This window comes from Glycine soja, chromosome 1 (assembly GCF_004193775.1).
Source record: "Glycine soja cultivar W05 chromosome 1, ASM419377v2, whole genome shotgun sequence".
Taxonomy (NCBI): Eukaryota; Viridiplantae; Streptophyta; class Magnoliopsida; order Fabales; family Fabaceae; genus Glycine; species Glycine soja.
In genome coordinates, this window is record NC_041002.1 from 50,744,645 (window position 1) to 50,768,987 (window position 24,343).

At 31.8% G+C, this 24,343-nt stretch overlaps 2 protein-coding genes across 3 annotated transcripts; both read right to left on the minus strand.

The window, feature by feature from the left end:
* Positions 1-1,216: 1,216 nt before the first annotated feature.
* On the minus strand, positions 1,217-8,942 carry LOC114419678 (histidine kinase 1-like). Of its 2 annotated transcripts, none has more exons than XM_028385431.1 (13): positions 8,590-8,942; positions 8,182-8,424; positions 7,032-7,820; positions 6,643-6,890; positions 6,139-6,298; positions 5,905-6,031; positions 5,730-5,819; positions 4,884-5,078; positions 4,700-4,769; positions 4,424-4,466; positions 3,903-4,043; positions 2,252-3,418; positions 1,217-1,744 (listed from the first exon to the last, which is right to left on the minus strand). In XM_028385431.1, exons 1-13 carry the CDS (start codon positions 8,839-8,841, stop codon positions 1,529-1,531), a joined length of 3,741 nt encoding a protein of 1,246 aa, XP_028241232.1. In that variant the 5' UTR covers positions 8,842-8,942; the 3' UTR covers positions 1,217-1,528. The 2 variants fall into 2 exon arrangements, with proteins under 2 accessions (XP_028241232.1, XP_028241226.1); XM_028385425.1 differs by having other exon boundaries at positions 7,032-7,823.
* Positions 8,943-18,381: 9,439 nt separating this feature from the next.
* Positions 18,382-24,098, minus strand: LOC114419693 (protein EARLY-RESPONSIVE TO DEHYDRATION 7, chloroplastic-like). The gene is made up of 4 exons (XM_028385440.1): positions 23,093-24,098; positions 21,797-21,963; positions 19,878-19,962; positions 18,382-19,120 (listed from the first exon to the last, which is right to left on the minus strand). Exons 1-4 carry the CDS (start codon positions 23,995-23,997, stop codon positions 18,931-18,933), a joined length of 1,347 nt encoding a protein of 448 aa, XP_028241241.1. The 5' UTR covers positions 23,998-24,098; the 3' UTR covers positions 18,382-18,930.
* Between the last annotated feature and the right edge of the window lie 245 nt (positions 24,099-24,343).

Below are 24,343 nucleotides of genomic sequence, written 5' to 3' on the forward strand. Positions count from 1 at the left end.
ATAATTTGCATATACGAACCAACACGTTGCATATTTGCGGATGAATCTAGATTTTTCTTTTAGATCACAAGTATTTCCATTAAAGACGATTATGATTGAATTGGATAAGATGAATATGAGATGAAATTTGACAATGCTTTTAATTTTCAAATTTTTATTTTATAAAAAATCAGTGCAAATAAATTTCTTATTTTTTTATAATTCAGATAATTATGGCTTAATAAAAAAAATAACGTGGGTGAAATGTAAAAAATTAGAGTCACTTGTGAGGATCATTTCTTAATTTTTTAAAAGTTAGTGGGTTGACAAAAAGAAGATTCTTCGGTTGTAAAAAATAGACTTAATTTCCCTTTTAGTCTTGATAATATATTTATTTCTAGAATTTAGTCTTTTTATTTTTTTAAAACTTTACTAAATATAATTAATTAGATTTTTTTAGTAAAAATTAATCATACATATAGTTGATGAATACTCTGCACTAATTTCCCAGAAACAAAAAAATAAAAAAACCTAATGTTAAAAAAAGGACATGAAAACTAATAATATCATTATAAAATATAAATTAAACTTCTAATCAATAAGATATGATATCAAAGTTCCACTCAGGTCATTAACAATTTTTCTTCACCTCCTTCCAGTGAGATTGCCATCTCTAATAAAAAATCTAATATGAGAAATCGCACCCTAAATTTGAAGGGGTATATCTAAGTGAATAATTTATTGCATAATCATTGTGAAATAATCTAGGTTTAATTGTAGCTTTTGCCCCTAAAATTTTGTAATGTTGCAATTTTTTCCCAACAAATTTGACCCCTCAATTTCATCACAAATTTTGTTTCTATAAAAAAAACTGTCACAATTAATGAAAAAATCGTCACACAATTGTGTTGCGGTGGTTTGAAGGAAAAAATGTCACAAAATGTCTAGTGTCTACAAGGGGGCAAAATCTGCTATGTTTTTAGATTTGGTGACGAAATTCGCAAAAAAAATGTTGTAGGAAACAAAATTCTCAACATTATGAAACTTTGGAGACAAATTGCAACTAAGCCAATAATCTATTCTAATTCATTATTACATAAGTGTATGATAATAATATCAATTTGATATCCTATTGTCTTGAATCTAATGAAGGGACACAAAAATAATACTTACATGCACTCTTAAAACTTCTCGACGTAATACTCATAATCAAAATTCAAGGCAGATTGCTTACATATTTATGAAGGGGACCCGCACTCCTTCAGCCTTAATATATTTATTTATTTCAATCAGGCAATATGTAAAATAGTAATTCAGAAATTGGGTAAAAATATAATTTTTCCTTCTGCACATTGCAGTTCTCTATGCACACACAATAGAGCACTAGCTACTAAATGGGAGTGAGATTCAGGAAAATTGGATTATATTTCTAGAATACATGTCAAGCTATGTTTTTTTTAATGTTTATATATATGCGTTAAACTACTTCTATACATTTCTAGGCTGCCTGAGCCAACTCTTTGTTAGTTTGGGCCTTATGAGAGATAAGTCAAGATGTTCTTTTAGTGAGTGAAAGAATGGTGGACACCATCATTTTGAAGTCTATTGGCTTTGTTAAGTAAGCATCCATGCCCACCTCCAGGCATTTGGCTTCATCACATGACATTGCATGTGCTGTAAGAGCAACAATGGGAATGTGCATGCTTGTTCCCACTTCTGATTTCCTTATTGCTTTTGTTGCCTCATAACCATCCATCTTTGGCATCTGTTTCCACAAAGAAGCAAAGAATCAAAATATTAAAGCTCATTTTCACTTGCTGTAAAAAAGAAAAAAAAAGAAGTTATCTTATCAAATATATTAACATTTGGCTTAATTATACTTTTTTTATTTACTATCATTTTTAGTAAAATTTGATTCTCTCATTTTTATTTTGTGAATTTGATCTCTTATTATTTTAACTGTGTAATTATGATTTTTTCTCATTAATTTGATATATAATATTTAACTGAAATGTTGTTGGAGTAACTCTTTATTACACTGTCACATTAGCATGGATACGCTCACATAACAGTACAACAGAGTTGTCACATCAACATTTTTATTAAAAAGATGAAAGAACTAAATTTGCAAAATGATAATAATAAATGAACCAAAAGTATAATTAAATCTTAAAATTTTATGGTAACTCTGTTGGTATTCTTTTATTGGCAAGATCTGTGCTCCTAAAACTATTAAAATTAAAGATATGCATTTTTTTTTTCTAGCTCATACCTGACAATCCATTAGGATCAAGTCATAAGGACGACAAGTCGAAATCTCTGTTTGAGATCTCGTGTTTCTTTCCTTCTGGAGTGATTCCCTTCTACAATCTTCAGCAGCGAACATGCAATTGAGAGCATCTACTGCCTGTTGTCCATCACCTACAGCAACAACATCAGCTCCCATTTTTTCAAGCATTATGGTAGCAACCCTTTGAAGTACTGGTGTATCTTCTGCAAGCAAAATCTTTAGGCCCTCAAGAGATTTTTTTCCATCTACTGCTTTACTTGAGCTGGTGACCCTATTTGTTTCCCCACATTCAGAATCTTCCTCCTGATCTTCTGTTGAAATGGATGATAATTCTTTGGTGGACAGTGATTTAGGTTGGTTGTCTTCAGTGGCAGAATTTGAGCTGGGGCTAGAAGATTCTTCTTTCCTCAAATTATGTTTTTCCAAACATTCATTTTCATTTGTTAATTTAACTAGGCAGTTATTCATATGGTATGGTGATGAGGCATGAGATTTGGCTAGCTTCTCAGCTGGTTTATCTCCATTAGCACTAACAGGATTAGAACCACCTGTTTCAGGTATGTCAGAATCATCAGAGCTAGCACCATCAAAATGAGTGGAATCAATCTCAAGAAACTCATGCAAATCACCCTCTTTCATTGTGGTCCTTGGAGCAGTCATGTTTTTCTTTTGTAGCTCAAGATTTCTCTCCTTTATGACAGCTTCCAAAATTTGAATCATTTTTGCTTTGTAAAGGGGTTTGTTGACCATAAGTACATGCCCTTTCCTACGGAGCTCCATCTTTACGGTATTGGAAGTGTCATGATTTAGCATCCATACAAACTTTGCTCTACCAAAGTACCTGTGAAGGAAGTTAAACTGTTCCTTCCATATATCTGTACTCAAATCAAGTAGTCCAATGTCAACAACAATGACAAAAACCGGGTTCCTCATATCTCCTATGTTGAGTAGTTTAGACTTCAATTCCTCTTTTGCTGGATAGTGTGCATCAAAGTCAGTATTATGAACTGAACTTCTTGCATGAAAGAGTTCCCTCAAAATTTGAGTTAGTCCGTTCCAGTCAGATGCTTCCATTGTGCACACCCCGTTTTTCTGTAGCCACTTGGATGTAATTAATCGACTCATGTTGCCATGCAGTGCAAGCAGTACCTGCATTGACAGTTATTTAAGAACCTGCTTATTATCCTTCCAGTGATTTTCTCTTTATTGTATATATGATATAGGGTCTGACTAACATGACCACATGGCACATGCATTTGCATTTAGTAAAATGCACATTTTCAAGATGAACTATATGTAATTTTAATTTTTAAATATTTAATGCAAAAATCAATACAGAAGTCAGAGTTAAATGATAACATATCACCAAGATGTCTTCTATCTTTAACAAAACTATATCCTGTTATAGGATACAGTGGTACAGAAAAGACTGATGCCATTCTGCATTTGCTTTGGTGCTTTCAAAGTCAACTGAAAGACTGCAGCAGCAGTTGCACTGTTTTCAACTGTGCAAAAGAATTTCCTTTTTTGGAGTCTCAGTAATGCATAGTCTATCACATACACAAACATGCACATAACCATATAATATTTCTCATATCAAATAATATTGGCCCAGAAGAGTGATTCTACTCACCACTAAGCCATTGTCTGTCAAATCTACTGCACACTGTTGTTCTGTGACATCCATTGGCTCACTGAGAAGCAAGCATAATCGCATCAGTGTTCCTGAGCCCTCCTTTTTGACAACCCTGATGTCTCCACCCATCTTGTTAACCTGCCACCCCACAGTAGTAGTGATCAGATCAAAGGAAATTATATTCAGAAAGAGAAAGGACAATGCTCTTGTTATGACACCATACAAAGGGAATTATAGTAGTGATCACACAATTTATTTCAGAAAGAGAAAGGACACATACAAAGGGAATTGATAAACCGTGTCATGAAACCATACTCTTCTAAAATAAATGACAATGCTCTTGTTATTGTTCTTTTAATACAAGTAGCTGATTAATGCTTCACTTTCTAAATGATGTGTTCATATATTTGTCCAGTGCAGACACATTTTCTGCTTTTGCTTTTCATTGGACACATTCATTATGAACGGTAAGAGTACTTTACTAATGTGAAACTTTATACATTAAGGGTCTTACTCACCAAGTTTCTCACAATGCAAAGACCAAGACCAGTGCCTCCATGCCTGAAATGAGTAAAGGTTTCAGAACTCCATAAATCTTCAGCCCAAAGCATTCAAAAAGCTTTTAAACCATTTGATATAAGTTTCATATTAATTTTGAAGTTTAATGACATTTAATAACAATCTCATATAATAATATCATATTCATTTGTTTTTTAAAGATATATCATGTTCACTTGTTAGCTAAAAGTAAGTTATATAAGACTTTATCTTTGTTGAAAATTTAAATTTCTTACAGTCGTGTAGTTGATGGATCAGCTTGCTCAAAGCTTTCAAACACAGAATCCCATTTGCTTGGGTCAATACCTATATCACATACATAGGAAGAAAATCATTGTGGTTTATACTTGGATTGCTTCTTATTTTGATACAAAAGGGACGGTTCTGTTTTGTTTCTCAGACAAGGTTTTAGGTTCATACCACAGCCTGTGTCGTCAACTTCAAACCAAAGTATCACTTTCTTATCTTTTATAGATGTTCTCTTAGCATGGTTTGCATTTGGCCTCTCTCTGCACTTTTGTAGACTCCGTGATTTCTTCTGGTCAAGAGGAAAATTTGGACTACCAATGGAAGAATTTGGGTTTTCACACCATCCTCGCAGAATAATATGACCCGCTGCAACACATTCGAAAGAGTTTAGATTAGTCTTCTATCAGAGCTTTATTGATGCATAGCCATAGACTCATTTAAAATTCTTTGGGATTTTGAGGGAACATGCTAATGAATGTTGATATGATCACAAATTTCTTCAGCAACAGAAGATCACCATCAAGCTTCCACACATTAATGTGATGTATTTAAATAAAATGATACTTATTTTTTAAATAATGAATAAAACCAAAAGATCATCGCTCAATACTTTGTTGAAGAAATTTAGATAAAATTCATTATAGAAGGAAAGAATAGGATTCAGATAACCCACAAATGATTGACAACTTACACAATGTAGGAGCTAACTACAAAACAACCAAAACTAACTCTCAAATTGTAGTCCAGTCATTATGTAGTACTCCTCATAAGAGAAACACGCCTGAAAAGAAGAAGCCTTTTTTATCACCTTCTAACCTCATACTTCAGGAAATGCAATGGAACCGGCTAATGTTTAAATTTGTGACAGAATTTTGGGGGATGAACATGGAAGTCATTTCCAATTAAGCAATTTTAAATTTTTGCGACACTTATTTTTATTTCAAGCTGCTAAACATTTTCATATTTTTTTCATTACCTTTAAGGTAACAAAACTAGAACGTTAAATTTTTTACTTACATGGAGTAAACTTGATTGAATTGTTGATCAGATTTGCAAATATTTGAACCACCCTTGCAGAATCACCCTTAACTAACTTTGGCATGTCATCTGCAGGATAACAGTTATTGGCTAGATGCATTAAAAGCTTGTTAAAAGAACTTCTAATCATCTATTTTCAAAATGAGGATCATACCAGACAGGTCTAAAACAGTCTCCACATTATGGTTAATGCACTGAACAGAAAACATATCTACAAGCCCTTCAAGTTCCCTTCCCAAGTCAAATTCGGCATCTTCTAGGACCAGTTTTCCAGATTCCACCTAAAGTCTTCATAATATTAGGAAGTTTTTGGCAGAAGTATAGTGGTAAAGAAACCTGGAATTAGTTTTTAATTATTCTTGAACAAAATGTTTAGCTAATATCTCACCTTACTCAGATCCAATATGTTATTAAGAAGGCGGAGCAGAGCAGTTGAGCATTTTCTTATTTGAGTAACTGTTGAATATTGTTCATTTGTGAGACAGTCATCTGATATAAGAATGTCAAGCAACCCAATAACTGCTGCCATAGGTGTCCTCAGTTCATGACTGTAATACACCAAAGAAAGAAACCATGAAGCACATTTGTTAATTCTCAATGGAAAGATCATCTCAGACTTGTAAACGTAATGAAAAGATTGGTCATTAGGATAGCCTGGGTACAGTGTCATAAATAGGATCTAGTTTATAGTAACCAATCAACTTGTTTCAGAACACAATAAGTTATAGAATTGCATGTAATATTATAAATTTAGTTGCCTCAGATTCCTTCGAGCCATTGGTTATTGGTGGATAAATTGTTCCTTGTTCTCTAAATATTAAACTTAGATCATAAATTGGATAAAGCAAGCTCTTCTTTTATGTGTTTCCAAAACTATACTTGAAATACAAACCTCATGTTTGCAAGGAATTGACTTTTATAGTTACTTGATGCCTCTGCTTTTCTTCTTGCTTCCAGTTGATTTATCAGTTCTGCTCTTAGATTCATTTCCTTTGATACTCCATTTGTCAATATCAAAATGCAAACGCATCCAATGACTAAAATACATAATGACGCAGATATCAGAATAACCAACGTTTTGTAGGCTCTTTCATCTACCTGCCCCATGATATACTTTCTTGGTATGATGATCACACCTACCTGTACAAAGTGTAGTTGGTTACTCAAAACAGAAATGAAATAGAGGCATAAATTTTTCCTACAATATTCTACCTTATCATCAAAAGTAATGTTATTTGCAAGATCAAATGTAAGGAATAGGTGCAGTATCTTCTAACTTACCAAAGGAAGTCTCTTCAAATTTAGGACGAATGAGTCAATGTAATATCTCTGGTGGCCTAGCTTGACATTCTCTACATGAATGTCATGACTTGGAGGAAAATTGTTCCCATAAGTTCTCTGTAACCACTCAGCTCCCAGTCGAATCACGTTGTCTTCACAGTCAACAGCCATCTTAAGCTTAGGAGGCTTTGTTGAAGTTGCCAGTAGAGGTGCACTTGTGGAAGTTGCGAGTAAATAACCCTCTTGAGATGTCAAATACATATGGCCACTGTGCATCTCAACTAGCTCTCTCATTAATTGTCCTACACTATAAAGTGCAGTTGTTACCCCCACAACTGCCATAATAGTCTTATTAGAAGAGTCCCAAACTGGTAATGCTGCTGAAAGCAATGGTGAATCTGTGAACTTGCTCACCGCGACGTGCCACGAAGCTACGCCATCAGGCACTTGGGAAAGGCCAGCTATGTTGATCAAGTCTTCAGGTGCAATTTTCATAGCTTTTCCAATCTTCTCACCACTCACAGGGTCAAGTGGTTCACGGTACCAGATTGCAGAATAGTTACCACGAACATCCCAAGCTCGATACTTTGAAATGGAATTGACCGCATTAGAGTTGCTAGCACCCATGGAGTAATTTGAAAGATCAGAATAGATGTAAAATGTGTTGTTGTCCTTCAGATCTCTATGGAATGCTTGAACAAATCCGTTCTTATAGTTGATAGTTATAGAGTTTAGAGCTTTCCGACTAGCAAATAACGCCCATGTTACAGCCCTCATCGCTTCATACAGCTGCTAGAGTTACAACATTACAAATAAGCAAGACATAATTGGTTAATATGGTAAGTGCTAATATTGTATCAAACACAAGAATCCACTTAATAAATTTTATGATGTTGAGTTTGATCAGTTCAAACTGTTAGATTGAAAGTTCTGATCGAGTAAATCAACTACTCAAATCTAAAATTTGCTGCAATTTAAAAATCAGTCGATACTTCGTTATATAATTAGAAATTTCATTTTGACATATAACATAGCTATTAATATCTAATTTATCAAGAACTTGATGTGTAGTAATCATCAAAATAATAGTACATGATTCAAGTATTAAATTTAACTTTGTATTTATTAAAGGACGTGTCTTAGATTCAACCTCAACTTGCTCTGCTTGAGTCGCAGGGTTGCTGTGACGTCTTATCACATACTGAGACAGTTTGACTTGAGCTGTAGTAATTTCAGAAGTAGAGTTTAAAATATTCCACATCCTCAAAACAGGGCGTTGCAGAAGTTCATAACGCAAACCATATGCCAAACTGCTAAGTGATTTTGCTGTATAAATCTTGGTGAAATGCCATGTCAGTATAGTGAGCAACCCAATCAAGATGGCTAGCATCACCTGCATGAAAACAAAATAGTGTGGTTAGTGATTTTGCAGTCTTTTCTTCACAACTAGTTTCTTGGCTTCACTTATGTAATTTCTAATATAAGTAAGAAATAAGAATATATTTCTACATGTTAATCTTTGAGTTACTAGCAAAATTTAAGGGAAAAAATCACTGACCATGATTGCTAGTCGAACCACAAAAACACTATAGTAGGAAGAGAGACAGTGACTACTAGCATACTGGAATTCTTCTTTTTCCACATCTCTGTGGAAAATTCTTCGACCCTTTGGGGTGCTGTTTTTGTTCCATGAAGTGGCACAAGCGCATAATCTATGAAACAAGTATCTGCACTTGCTACCCATTGGAGAGGTTGAGCCTGGTGAACATTCAGAACTTTCAGAATAGATTTCATCTTTGTTTTCTGCCATAAGTCACTGCAGAAGCTATGAGCTTATAAAGTAACACATCGGAGAGATTCCAACTTGTTTATGTTTAGGCTTGGCCTGCGTGTCAGACAGAGAAGCCTCTCTGTGTGTGAAGTTTTCAATATATAGTGAGTGTGTGCGTATCAATACATTGATGATTTATTAATAATATCATAACATATTGTTTATTAACAAAATGCATTCTTTTCTGTACCCCCCAAAAATGCATTCTTTTATATTCATAATGCATTCATATTAGACATACATTGAGAACATCTTTTATCGCATTCCAATATTATACTGTACTAAAGAAAAGCGAAGACTGATACTGATAAGTGCTAGTAAAACTTCGCCTAAAGAGATAAAATTTATTTATGATACAAGTTTTCAGCTTCTAGTTTATATGTTTTTTTTTGCTTTATTTTTGTTCATATTAATTTATTTGAAATGATGAAATCTCTTTTTACCTCATAATTAAATATGTCTTTTTATATTATTTTATATTTATCAGTTAATTTTATCAAATAATTTTAACTAAATCAAGTAGCTTGTAAGTTTTCTTTTATAATAACATTGTAGAACACAAGTTGGATTTTATGGGGACTAATTAAGATTGACCAAGTATGTCGATTTCACTTATTAGAAAATCTAATACAATTACAAGAACACTATATAAGAAAGGCAAGTTAATGTAAGTACCATTAACTAATGAGAAGAAATTTAATTTAGTCAATTGAATAAAATGCGTGAATTATTATAAATATAATTTGATTTACGAATAAAAAAATATAATTAATGAAGGACAAATCAACCTTATACTTTTTAAATTTCATTGTGTTGTGTCATGAGGCTCTTTTGTGTGGCAGTGCAGTAGAAAGAGGGCTGATTTTATTCCTTATCCATGACGCTTATGGCTTTCATCAGATGCCACATTTGCCACCCATCTTCCCTTGGGGCGTCATTTGAACCACAACTACATGTAAAAAGGGGACAATTAAGAAACCCCAATGACCAAGAAATTTCTAGGTTTAGAAATTAAATGGGGTAAAATTGAAGGAATAAAATGTATAGCTCCTAACTTATAAGATAAGTTATGTTATATTTCTACTAGCTTACCAAATCAACAGTTTAAAGTTAGTAACTTTTCAAAATGAGCTTCCTAATCAAATGCCTCTAATGTTGTCATCACTGATGACATTCGATTAGAGTGTGTTTGATAAATTATTTTACATTTTATTTGATTAGAATAAAAGTGCTTGATATGTAAATGATTTTCTTTTACTAACTTGTAAATTGTTTTAAACATTACTTAAAATAGCATTTCAACTAATAGATTTTCTTAAAAAGTTTCTACCTTCAACAATTTACTAAAATTTGTCATTTTTTTTTATCAAACTCATTATTCATTGATATTACAGTACTTATTGATAATAAAGTTTATCATAGCTAAAATTTGCGATTAAAAATTAAGAAAAAAAATAGTAAATTGAGAAATTAAGTTTTGATAAGTTCAATAGCTTCTATTGAACCATGAAACTAAACTCAACGTTATAATAGTTATTGATGACTGAAAACATTTTGCTGAGTTCATATTCAATGATTTATAAACAATATGATTATTGTTGATGAGATAGTAAGGAAGAAACTCCAATGGGCCAATACTATTAGGCAGACAGTATATATTGATAAGTCTGCTAAATGGCAAGCACGGTTCAACCTAGAAGATTATTTAAATGTGGCACACTATTACTATATGTTTAAAATAACCTTGGACATAGGGGATCATTTTGGAAAAGATTACCCAGAGACATGAGATTTTAAGTATCTCCAAGGGGTTTCAAAATCACACTTTGGTAGAAAGTTAAGTAGACTTAGCTTTCGCTTTCAAATAACATGATTAAAGGTAAGTAGACTAGTTTGTTCTTACCAAAACATATTGAAAGTGCAAATTACCCACTATTGACTTAGGAGGCATGTGAAGCTTGCAAAGCATGATGACCATCTAAAGGAGGCAGTGAATTTAATGATGAAAAGAGAATAATTTACACAAGTTTAATGGATTACTAACTATTTTAGATCATTTGTCGAAATGCTATTAGAAACTTCACATACATTCATAATGAATTACAAGTTGTTTATATGATAATTCACTTTGATTTTATATTTTTATTATCAAACATTCTACTACGTATATATTTTTCTTTCAAAATATTCATTCGATCTGATATCATATAATTAAAGGGCATTTGAGCATAGAGACTATTTTTTTTTCAAATAACAAGGATTAAAAATATCAATTTTAAATTCAGATGATAAAAAACAAACTTATACTAAATTTAAAGAACTAAAAATATTTTTAAACTTTTATTTTTTATATAAAAATACTAAAGGTATAATTTTATAAAGTTTAACACGGTGACAATTAATGTTATCGCTGTGAATTGTGAACAAGTAAATTCCTATTTTGTAAAACATAACCCGTTGATTTATTTAAAAGTAACTCTTACACTTTATTAAATATAATTTCGTGTCTTATCTAGAAGGGAATCATCTTTGAATATGAACTAAAATTACTGTGATTAGTAAATCCTCATACATCTTTTTTAAAGATCATATTTTCTTTTAATCGATATATAGACGATAAAATTAATCCGAGAGTGATTTCACGATAACGACAACAAAAAGAACAATTTGATTTTATGAGAAAGTTTGTTTATTTTAAAATTAAATAAATTGATTTTAAATTTTTAATCTTAATAAAAATATGTAACTTTTAACCATAAATTTAATATTAAAGTGTGTATATATTGTGAAAATATAATTGTTATAAAAAGCTAAAGGGTAAAATGTCATTTTGGTTCACGAAATAATAATATCTAAAAAGTGTTGTTTAAATTATTGTTCGTCTATTATATTAAGTTCAATCCTCCTTGTTGCCGTTACATAAAAAACGATGCGCTTAAAAACAAAAATAACAATAAGTCCTTAAGTTAAAGAACTTCAATAGTTGAAAATTTTAAAAATTTATTTAGAATTTTTAATGTCAAGAAATCTAACTTAATTGGTTGAATAATGTGTGTAAATCATTATAAATTTATGATTTTTATGGATAAAAAGAAAATATTGCCATGCTTAACACTTTCGGGACTAAGGTGATTAAAAAAAAAAAACAAAGCATAAAAGAGTTTTAAGAAAAAGTTTCCACCGATTTTTGTATTTGCTTCATACTCTCAAGGAGGAGGAGATCCTTCTCTAGGAAGCACTTTTCTAGAAGCAATGATCGTTCTTCCGATTTGAGTTGGTGATTGTGAGACAATGCAAGCCTTTGGCGGCACGTCATAGGATCCCAAAATCTCCCAAAACAAAGTATAAAGACCTTGTAGATATGGAGAAAAGCATGCAACCCTTTTCCATAACCATCACCAAGCTGAAAACTTTGGAGATTCTTCTTTTCCCCCTGTTTTCTGCGTAGCAAACGGATTAGTGTTCCAAACTAACTAACCCACTCCACCATAATATAATGTCCTTTCATTTAGACTAAGCAAAATTGATATCATTCCAATCCCTTTTGGGCTATCCAAGTTCACACCAAAACATATGGTATGAACACAAGTGCTTTAAATTACCAAAGGCTAAATATGTCATCTTCTCTCTGAATTAGTAAACTACTTTCTTTTTAGAGATCAAAAACGATTTTATATTTTTATTTTAATCCTTGACTTTATTTTTAGTTCTTAATGTTATCAAATATTGAAAAATGTTATTTATTTTAATTTTTCTATTACTTTTTATTGATTTCTTTTGTAACATTTGATGAAGAATAAAACAATAATTTTATAAAATAGAAGATTAAATTTATGAAGAATGCTAGTCACTCTCAAACATTTTTCCTCTCAAAGACTCTCTTTATGAATAATTAGAATTTATTGAAAATTATCAATTTTGATAAGTTTTATTTCTCATTTAATATATATTAGGAGAAAAATCAATAAATGAGAAATAAAACTTATAAAAATTATAATTTTAAATAAATTTTAATCAATCATGTAAAAAAATATTTGAATAAGAATGTCAGATAAAATATCGCTGACATTTCTCTTAAATTTATTCTTGCTTATAATTTCATAGACTAAAATTGAAATTTACTCATTTTATTTACTATACAATGAAATATTATATTTATGCCAGTCAAAATGGAACTGCTACTAGTATATACTATGATTGGCTCAGCATCAGCTACATGCCCCCTCCAAAGGATAAACCCCAACAAAATGTCAAAAAGGAAAGTTAATGCAAAATGTGGCAACCAGGAAAGAACCAAAGAAGGGTCAGCATTATTTTTTGTTATTTTTTTTTTGTCTAGTGGTGGTAGCTACTAGCTGGTAATCAATACATGATCTGATTCTGACCACAATATTTAGAAACATATAAAAAAAATATGAGTGTGGCTATTAAAAGAAAACTTAGCTGATAAAAATGTGGGCCTATTAGGCGCGCACTTGGTATATTTGAGTTGGCTGAAGCCTCTAGAACACAGCTTTTGTGCTCCAACTCACTATTCCACATTTATCAACCCCTTCCCTTTCGTGGTGTATCTTCCTCCATGGTTGTTGAGGACTTGAGGCTTTGCAAGATCAATTGAACCACTAATTAAGCTAAGGGTTAATTTAGCTCTTAATGGTTTATAGTGGGAAAAAGTCTGAACTGCTAGGTGCCAAAAATTGTCCACAGTATTTCATTCCCATTGTATGGCTAAAAGATGATCGACCTAACAAGAAACAATATCACACATTAATTCTTGTCCTTAATGTAAAACCAAGTGGCGCACTTTCCTTTACCTAATAAACTCTTTCTTCTTGCCCTTGTTTCATCCATCAATGAGTACTGTGATTTTAAGAATGTGTTTCTTAAATTGTTTCTTTCTCTTCCTTCCAAAAACAGATGAGGTAAGTTCAATTTTTATTTATTTATATATACATAACAATTAAATTACTATTACGTTAGAAGAATATGTAAAAGTCAAGTATGCATGTAGTAGTAGAAGGCATCCATTATTTTCCAAATGATTAACGTGGTCGATCACTTAAAATTCCATACCGAGAAAATGTTATCTGGCGATAGAATTTTGGGGGTGTATTTAATTTGAAAAACTTTTTTTTAATTTCATAAATAATTGTAAAAGATTCTTTTTGTTCGTCTTTTACTTCTTGTTTTTAAAGATTTAAATAAGAAACAGTGAAAGTAAGATTTTCTTGATTTTACTGTATACATACTTCCAAATAGAAAATAAATTATAAATAATGTGATATTTTTGCATTTATTTATGAAAAAGAAACATTTAAAGGATTAAAAACAGAAAAAAATTTAGAATAACATTAGACTTTCAAATTTTTAGAAGAAACAAAAAAATATTTTAAGTGAAAATACATTTTCAAACCTAACATATGTTTAGTGTCTCTGTGGCTGAGTAAAGCCTAAGACCCACTTTGTGAGTATGATAGAAGGTATTGAGAAAATTGGAATATGAGTAAAATTACATAATTATGATACTTGAGAGGGTAATTAAGTCAATAAATAATTAATGCAAACAGTGTTATAGTTTGAATATTATAAAATGGGCAAAGTTTAATTTATAGTTTGAGTCTTGTGAAAAGAGATAAAAAGATTATTTTATCTTGATATATTCAATAAGAAAGAAAGATAATTTATTGACAGTATAAAAAGTTATATATAGTGATTCATTAATCATAATTTATTATATATGATAAATTTGTTGATTTTAAAAATAATTATTTTAAAGTAATTTAAACAGTGATTTGTGATTGGATAACAATATATAATTATATTTAGTCAATGTATAAACATTAAAGTCATATTTTATTTCACTACCATTAAAAATCTCAATATAACTTAAGTGATTTCTTGATAGAATTAGAGGAGAAGGAAATAAAGGATTTTAGGAGGAAGCAATATTGTTAGAGATCACCAATGGGTTGCTTATGATTTGGGTATTTGCATAGATAACTATAACCATAATTAATAAGTAACTAGATTATAAGTTGGTATTATAACTATAACTATAATTAATTTTATATAACTAGTTATAATTTGATTGTTTTTAAAATATGAATATATAACCGGTTATGAATAAACAAGTTATATCTAAAATCAATTACATAACCGTTTATGAATAAATAAAAATAAGATATTTAAAATAACCAGTTTTATAAAAACTAGTTATAATTTTATACTTATAAATATTTTTTAAATAAAAATAAATTATTTAAAATAATCATAACTACAAAACTAGTTATAGATATAATTATAGTTATTTTTTTAAAATTAGTTTTTTTTAGTCGTCCCAATCTTCACATTAATAATCTTAACACGATGAAAGAAAGTAGTCTCTGAAAGATATTCTTGGTTAAAAAAAGAAATGGTGACAATTAGCAAACTATAAAGCAATTACTCTTAATATACAAAATCTTGGGTCACTAACTAAAGAGAAAATTAGTTTTTTTTAATCGTCCCAATCTCTACATTAATAATCTTAACACGATGAAAGAAATTAGTCACTGAGAAATATTCTTGGTTAAAAAAAGAAATGGCAGCAATTAGCAAACTATAAAGCAATAGCTCTTAATATACAAAATCTTGGGTCACTAACTAAAGAGAAAATTATTTTTTTTAGTCGTCCCAATCTCCACATTAATAATCTTAACACGATGAAAGAAATTAGTCTATGAGAGATATTCTTGGTTGAAAAAAGAAATGGTGGCAATTAACAAACTATAAAGCAATAGTTCTTAATATACAAAATCTTGGGTCACTAACTAAAGAGAAAATTAAGTTTTTTTAATCGTCCCAATCTCCACATTAATAATCTTAACACCATGAAAGAAATTAGTCTCTGAGAGATATTCTTGGTTAAAAAAAGAAGTGGCGGCAATTAACAAACTATAAAGCAATAGCTTTTAATATACAAAATCTTGAGTCACTAACTAAAAAGAAAATTAATTTTTTTTAGTCGTCCCGATCTTCACATTAATAATCTTAATATAATGAAAGAAATTAGTCTTTGAGAAATATTCTTAATTAAAAAAAGAAATGGCGGCAATTAACAAACTATAAAGCAATAGTTCTTAATATACAAAATCCTTCATGACTAACTAAAGAGAAAAGAGCGGATAAAAGCGCTAATTCTGTGACACCCAGTCATACTTAAAACAATGTTTATATATTCCATGGAGGCATGCAGAGAACCAATTGTCTGGATCAAGAAGGAATTCAATTCCAGTGGGCCATAAACTACGCGCGGAAATTCTAAGTTGTGATTTTCAAAAGGGTCTACGATAAGTGAAATTCTTTACTAATTTGAAGTGATATACAGCTCTTTTAAATCTTGGGAATTTTTAATAGCAATAAGAATGTCAAAATATCAATCAAATCATGGAGATTATGTTCAATGAAGGGAATCAAGTGGTTTCCATGTCTTTTGGCAAGTATATATGTACACAGTTCATTGTGCTAATTCATTGAACGGCTTTTCCATTTCATTTATTCTGAACGACTTTGTAAAGCAGAAGTATCTAGAGGGAACCTGTCATATATTCAAGAGCAGTATGTGTAACTGCAAAAATAGTTAATCATGACCATACGTTATATCAAGAATGCATGGTTTTGATATAAACATAATTAGTTAGAGAGTCATCAATCTACCACCTATCTATTGCATGAATCAAATGGTGCATGATACTTTTAGTTTAACTAATAGTCTCTAATTTGAATCTTAGATATGTAATTCACAGAAGGAGAAATTTTATTGCTCACAATAGTCTTACTAAACTCAAATAAAATTATCTCTAATTTTTATATAAAAAAAGACTAAAAAAATCAGCATTCTAATGCCGATTATTATGGTAAATTTCTATCTCAAAATCAGTGTTCTCACAATCAGAACAACAAGGGTGCTTCAACCCTTCATAGATAGAGAGATCCCTGTAATTAAAATCCTCTAGTGTTCTGATAAAATTTCAGGTAATCCAAGACCACAATTTTCAAGCAATCGACTTTCAGATAAAAGACCACGCCACATTTTAGCATAACTCATCTTTTAGCGGATGTTATTATAATGGTATAATACTATAATATAGACAGTTTTAGGTTAAAGATTCATATATGATATATAATAAGGGTGAAAAAGTTTTCACAAAAAAGTAGAATTTGATTCGCTTCGAAGACTTGAAGAAGTCTATGGCCATCGAAATTTTGAGAGCTTGCAATACACATATAAAATAAAACGTCATTATCGTAACTTAAGTTGGTGCTTCAATGATGCTTTAACCTCCCGTGCCACAAAAAATAAATAAATATTAATCTTATGTAACAGCTCATGATTCGATAAGCCACTACTGATATGATTCTCTCTCCAAATTTATGTTTGAGAGGGTGACAGATTGAGGTTGATAAATATAAATAAACAATTGAAAGACAGGATGCCAAAAAGTTTATACAAATTATTTTGCGCTCACGTAATATAATAATGATAACAGAAATAAACATTTAAGTTAATCTTTTTCCTAAAAAAACAGTTAATCTTTCAACTTTATATCTATTACTATATTATTTCTTAAAAATTTGTTACTAAATTGATATCTCAAATATGTAAATATCCCTATATTAATTTTTTAAAATTGTTGTGACCAAATTCATCCACTCAGAGGAATATTGTATAACCAAAATTATCCTTTTGTATTATTAAATTGATCGTTGTGTTATATTTTTAGTCTTTAGTAAAAAAGAATCTGTATAACATTTATAATTTTTTAAAGACTAATTTAACAAAAGTTTTTAAAAGATCAACATCATAACATCTAACTTTTGGTCCCCTTATCAACATAATTTGGTGATGAAAATTTTGAAAATGTTAATTAATATGATAACACATGTAACTTTAAATAACTAATTATAATGTAAGATTATTAAAAACAGATTACAGATCATCTTCACTCATTTTTAAACCAAATAACTTTTTTTTTTCATTTTACACCCTTTATCGTGCACAAAAGAGTGCAAATTAAGATATTTGATCACGCTTCATTTTCACCTTTTCATTTTCTACCATTTTTCAGCATCTAACTACACAGAAAAGAAGACAAAGTTAGGTAGTTGACCCAATCTCAGCCGTCAGTCCGTAGAACAAAGTGTTTAACAATTAATATTATCCGACCTGCCACTTGATGCTGAAATGTCTCATAACTGATAATTTTATTTATTTTTCACTAAGCCGACGGTATTAGGAAAGAGCCAGTGAGCAGCTAATGAGTAGCAAGTGAAGAGATAAAACTCTATTCTAAAAAATATCAGAATAAGTGTTAAAAAAGAAATAAGTTTGGTGGAAAATATCTAATGTGTATATCGCATTCTATGATCAATTGAGTTGATCCAAAAGTAAATCTGAAAAAAATTATGTATAACTAACTGAAGTGACAATAAATAGTTCCAGCACTGATTTTGCAAAACTTCCAATTGTCTACCTACACATTCAAAATTTGTCTGTACCTAAAAGTGGCACAAACAACACTGGTTCCATAAAGAGTGAAAGTGATATGTGATTACAAACGCACTTCGGAAACAACTGATGCCAACAAAGAACACACTTCATGGGAGAGCAGAACTAACAGTGATTCTAATTTCCAACATTCATCACCATAAATTTGTGAAGTTCTTACAGCCCAAGCAATAAATACAGTTGCTACACACAGGCACACACACATATATATACACACAGATTTAGATCCTATCATGTTCTCCAATATCAAGATATGGTCTCGTTAAAGAAAGATAATACATATATATATATATATATATATATATATATATATATATATATATATATATATATATATATAATATAACTTGTGGATCTCATGACCAATCATGGTGGGTTCTCACATGGTAAGAACAACAACAAATCATGCGTTGATGTTCCCCTGCCTTTTCTTGGAGAAAAAATGGGTAATGAAAAGCCATAAGCAGCAGTTTCTGATTGTAGGAAGGACAAAACCTATATTTAAGAACTGCTGACATAAATTACTTGGAACTTTTAGCCTTAAATTCAGAAGCTGCAGCTTTAGCACCAGCTTTGGCCAGGGAGGTAGGTTTAAGAACACTCTTAGGGTTGAGAGCCTTCCTAATCTTAAAAGCAGCCCATGCAGTACCCAAAGCATGACCAGCAGCACTAAACCCTTCACTTGTTGCTTCAGCTGCTTGTTCTCCATATCTGCAGTATTTAGATTGTCAAATTCACTTCTGAACTGTTAGACAAGAACGATAGCTTTCCACTTGTCCTATATTTTACGCTAAATTCTCAAAGCATGTCACGGAATGGAAAATGAAATACAGTTTCCTAAAGGCAATGGTTAAGGGATCAAAATGAATAGTTTTTTAAGTGACACTAACAATCGATGTTACCAATTCATCGTCAACGTGACATCTAACAAAAGCATTGTCCTTAGGGCAATAGTAAGCAAAATCATTCAAATAAAATAGAATTTAGTTTACTTGGCCTAAGAACAAATGTTAATAAATGAAAAATATATTCATTACTAATCCTAATCCCTCAAAGAATGAAGTAGTGAATGCTTTAGGATTTCCAAGATATTAAATACTTCCAATTTAATAATTGTAACTTTGGTTCTTATGTCTGTAGTTTGGATGACATCACTGGGATATTATATACTCGTGAGTACAAGGATCTCAGCATTCTTCGTGATCACACATGAAATAAATTTTTAATTCCCACTCTAAGCATGCAAATCTAGAACTCTGAGTATATGAAGTGGGTATTTTACAGATCAGTGCGAAATTACTTGTGTGCATATGCTCCCATAACATCATCAGTTAATCACAGCAGTAAAGCAAGAGAGCAAGAACTTTTCATCATTAGTTTAGGAAAAGCAAATATTATACTATCATCAGATTCAATCCCTAATCTCTAGGTATTTTACACTCTAGATAATGCATATATCAAGCTTTACCTGTGATCGACAAGCTCAGTTGTCACAGTTGATGATGTTGACATGACATTTTTTCCAGCTACTTCAACAGCATCACACACTTTACCTATTTACAAGAAGTTTGAAACATAAGAGGGTATGTAAGTTTGAAAATTCAAACTTTTCCAGGACAAACTTATCAAGCAATAACTAGCTCGGTAAATGATAAAGAATGAACAAAATCAAGCTTGGCTAATCTTAACAGTCCAAATATAATGTTTGGGTGATTATCATATAAGAGTTGTTGGTCAAGTGAAGATAAATGACTAAAAATTGATTATGGACAAGGATAGTGGGCCCTAGCAATATTTACATGAACGAATCTAGGAGGTTTGATTAGATGCAAGGAAAATGATCTTGAGTTACTAAATTTGACAATTAACACCATTCATATCAAACTACATAATTTCTGGGTTACGCTGATCCAACAATTCACTGTCAGTCTCAGACCAAACTCAAAACAGTTCACTAAGTTTATGTATCTCCACAATCAGGTTAAGATACTACTATTGCAGGATAACTTTATCCGAATGAAAAAGAAATGACTGAGCAGTGAGCACATGCACATGAATCAGCCATGTAAAAATACAACACCATCATCATCTGTGATCCCCATATCCAATTTCTAACAATACACCCAAGCACATCGGGGCTGTACTTAAATTTTCTTCAAACCCACCCAACTTCCGAATTATTAAAATCCATAGAATATAAAGCACTCCTTACACTGCTTTCTCAATCACAAAAGTCTCCCTAAACCGTTTACAGTTATTCCTATTTATATGCAGTTGCTGGTCTACAATTCATAACCAAAACCCATCCTTAATGGGCTTAATTAGTTGCAGGTCCAGTCTCCTTCTTTCTAACATGACGAACTAATGCCACTAACTAACTAAAAAACTAACTATTCCACTATGGGTTATCTAACAGAATCTGACTATGGTCTGTATCTAAAACAAATCTCTACTAATGTGTGCACTGCCAAACTAATTGCATTACATTTCTATCTATCTAGAAGAGCATCCTAGATATGAAAATAGATACTACTAGAGATAGCACTGGCAGAACATAAAAAAAACTGATATATTGAATAATATCACAATAAAGCACCCATATATATGTTCATATCCTCTACTGTCAAATCAGACAAAGAACTCATAGGACTGTGTCTCATTCCTTATACAGTAGCCATAAAGCCAAATGAAAACAAGCTAAGACTAAGGCCTAAATGCAAAATATGCAATGTAAATATTGATCAAAATGCTATGTAATGATGGGAATAAATGCAACGCATCAAGTAGCCATAAAGCCAAAAGCCAATTTTTAATCTGAGATCTCACAATGCCAGAGATTAAAAGATGTGAATATTTTTCAGGATATGTGTAGCATGTCAAATTGTCAACTCAATGGGATGTTTTCAATTTTACTGAAAATCATACTAAACCATCATAAATTTACTTTGAATAATTGAGCCAGATTATTCTTTGAATTTGGACTCCGAATATAAAACTAAACCATTATTTGAATTTAAATTAAACCCTACTGAGAACTGACCAAGCCTTATAAGCACTATTTTAGTCATATCAATAGGCAATGTGGGACTAAATACACCCCCTCTCACTAAACATAATGAAGGTGCTAGAATTGCACCCTGAATAAAGAGTCCATCTGAAGCCAAGAAGAAAACAAACTATTTTTTTTTTTAAAAAAGTTCTTAAGAAGGTAAAATCTATTCTCTTTTTATTCCTTTGTTAATTAATTGATCTCGCATTTTCTTTTCTTTGTCTAAAGACAGAGGGTTATCTATTTCTTCCTTTCTTTATATCTGAAAGATATTTCATATTTGGCTACTGATTAGTACTAGGAACTCAAGCAATTCAGCAATAATATAACTGACATACTGAATCCATCCAACGATGCAAGCAGAACTTCCCCCGGTAGAAAGCTGAAAAATTTCTTTCCGGCTTTTGAGTTTATCACTGAACTGGTGAAAAATCCAGACACTTTCACGACCCCAGAGAGAAAACCATTTGCTACTTTCTCAGTCATTTTAGTAACTCTCTTAACCCTATAAAAGAGATACATATCAAACCAAAAGTCCAAATTGTCAATTAAATAATCGCTCGAACTGATCAAATAAAAAAGATAGCTATAGCAACTTAAAGTAGCTTACTCTGAGATAGTAATATTCCAGACATGACATAGTAATATACCGGGCAGAGCTAGGGTAAAAGAAAAAAAAACATTTTATTTAGTTTAATTAATATTTTCAAATTTTTTAAGGACGATATTGCCCCTGAAGACACAAGAGGCACGCCCCTGATAATTATCACTGCTAGCGTAAAAACATTTAACAGTATTCTTGAAGCACGCATGAGTAAATAAATGATGTATGGATTAATGGTTTAAAAAGTTTTTCACCTCATGGCGTAATCCAATCATAAAGTGCCATATGATTAATTTATTAATTTTTATAATAATTACCTAAAAAATTATACCATCAATAATCTCTAAATGGTTGATATCTTTAAAAAAATTACACTTACAATACATAAAAATTAAACTCATCATATATTACCATGCTGTTTTTTTTTTGGGGTAAAGACATGTTCCCATACTATTTGAAATTTAATTACAAAACCAAGTAGTTAAAGTAAGAAATCTTAAATTTATTAACACGGCAAGCAGATGATACTGCAATAAAATTTTACACTAACTGTAGATGAAATTAGAATTTAATTAAAATACATTTGAAAGTGTAAAGACTTTTCTTACATAAGCATCCAAACTGTAGATTGTCATATAGTCATAGTTCAAAAATTTTGGTTTTTGCAATAATTATTTTAAGAGGAGGGCTAGCAAGACATTCTTTCTAGGATATTTTTATTGATTAAAAATTATTAAAAATTATAAAATTAAAAAAAATCATTAAATAAGAAGTAAGACCTATAAAAATTATAATAAATTTCAGTTAATAACATAGGGTGAGTTGAAAAGAATATATTAGAGAATATTGCTATCATTTCTCTTATTTTAAAAGTGAGATCATTAGTGACTTCTAATACTTTACGGGTAAATAGTATAGTCACTTTTAGCACAACTACCCTAAAAATAATACTAATACATAAAAATTAAATTTTAAATTTTAAATCTTAACAATAATTTGAATCAATTTCTGAAATTGATTCATAACCCACCTTTTAATCCGCTTCAATGTCTGAGGACTAACCTCAGCATGCGAGCCAGGAGCGATCCTCTTCTTCATAACCTGATTCCCCCATTTCAACCTGTCCACGGTCACATCCCCACACCACAATATCCCCTTAACCACATGTCCAGACCCTGCAGCAATCATCTTCGCAGTTTTTCCACTGTAATCCTCCACATTGGGCGCCAACGTCGTCCAATACGCCGCGCACCGCCCCTCCATCATCTCCTTCTTCTTCCCCGACTCCAAATCCTTCGGCGAAACCTCCCTCGCCACGGAACCATCCAGCGCCTCCCCTTTCTTCTTGACATTCTCCGAAACACTCTGCACGGAGAAACAACTGCAGTTCTCCAAAACCACGTCGAGTTCCTTCAGTAATCCCTCCTGCCCCTTCGACGCGATCGTTAAGCCGTAGCTGAGCATATCTTCTTCCTCCTCGCCGGGATCGGAACCCTTGGGGACGCGGAAGGAGAAGAAGTAGTGCGAATCATCGACTTTCACGGTGGTGGCGTCCTTCGCGAGCGGCCATTGGATCTCGTCGGCGACGCGCGCGTACACGGCGACGGCGTTGTCGCCCTGCCGGAGGCGGATCACGGAGAAGTCGCCGCACGCGAGCTCGACGCTGTAGTCCTTGTCGATGAGGTTGAGGATCGCGCCGGGGATCCGGAGGAGGGCCTCCTCGGTGGCCTCCAGTGGCGCGGAGGGGGATCCGGCGGCGGTGGCATCCTCAGGGAATAGGTTTTGGACGAGGTCGTTGTAGTCAACGGAAGGGTAGAGGCTGGGTTGCGAAGAGGATGAACGATTGGGATTAAGGAGTGGCGGCGGAGCATCGGGGTTAGAATCGATTACTTGTGGATACAGAGAATTTCTCTGATTAGGGTTTTGAGAAGCCATTGTTCAAAGGAGAAGTTGGAACTGTTGAAGGAATGGAGTGTGTGGATTTTTTGAGGGCGCGAGAGGGAAGGGACCGCACCAATAGAGAAGTCACGCGTGCGAGTGGGGCAGATTATAACTTCCGCGTAAAGATTCCCGCGCGAATACCGGTAAGAACTTAATATTTAAATTTATTTCTTTCTTATTTTTTTTAACCTTTTCTGCAGGCTGTAATTTAATAATTTATTAATTATCGTTACCCAATGAATTATGTATTCGTTTTTTACTTTATTTAAAATATGTTATAATTTCTTGCCATTAATTATCGTTACCCAATGACTTATGTATTCGTTTTTATAAATTAGCT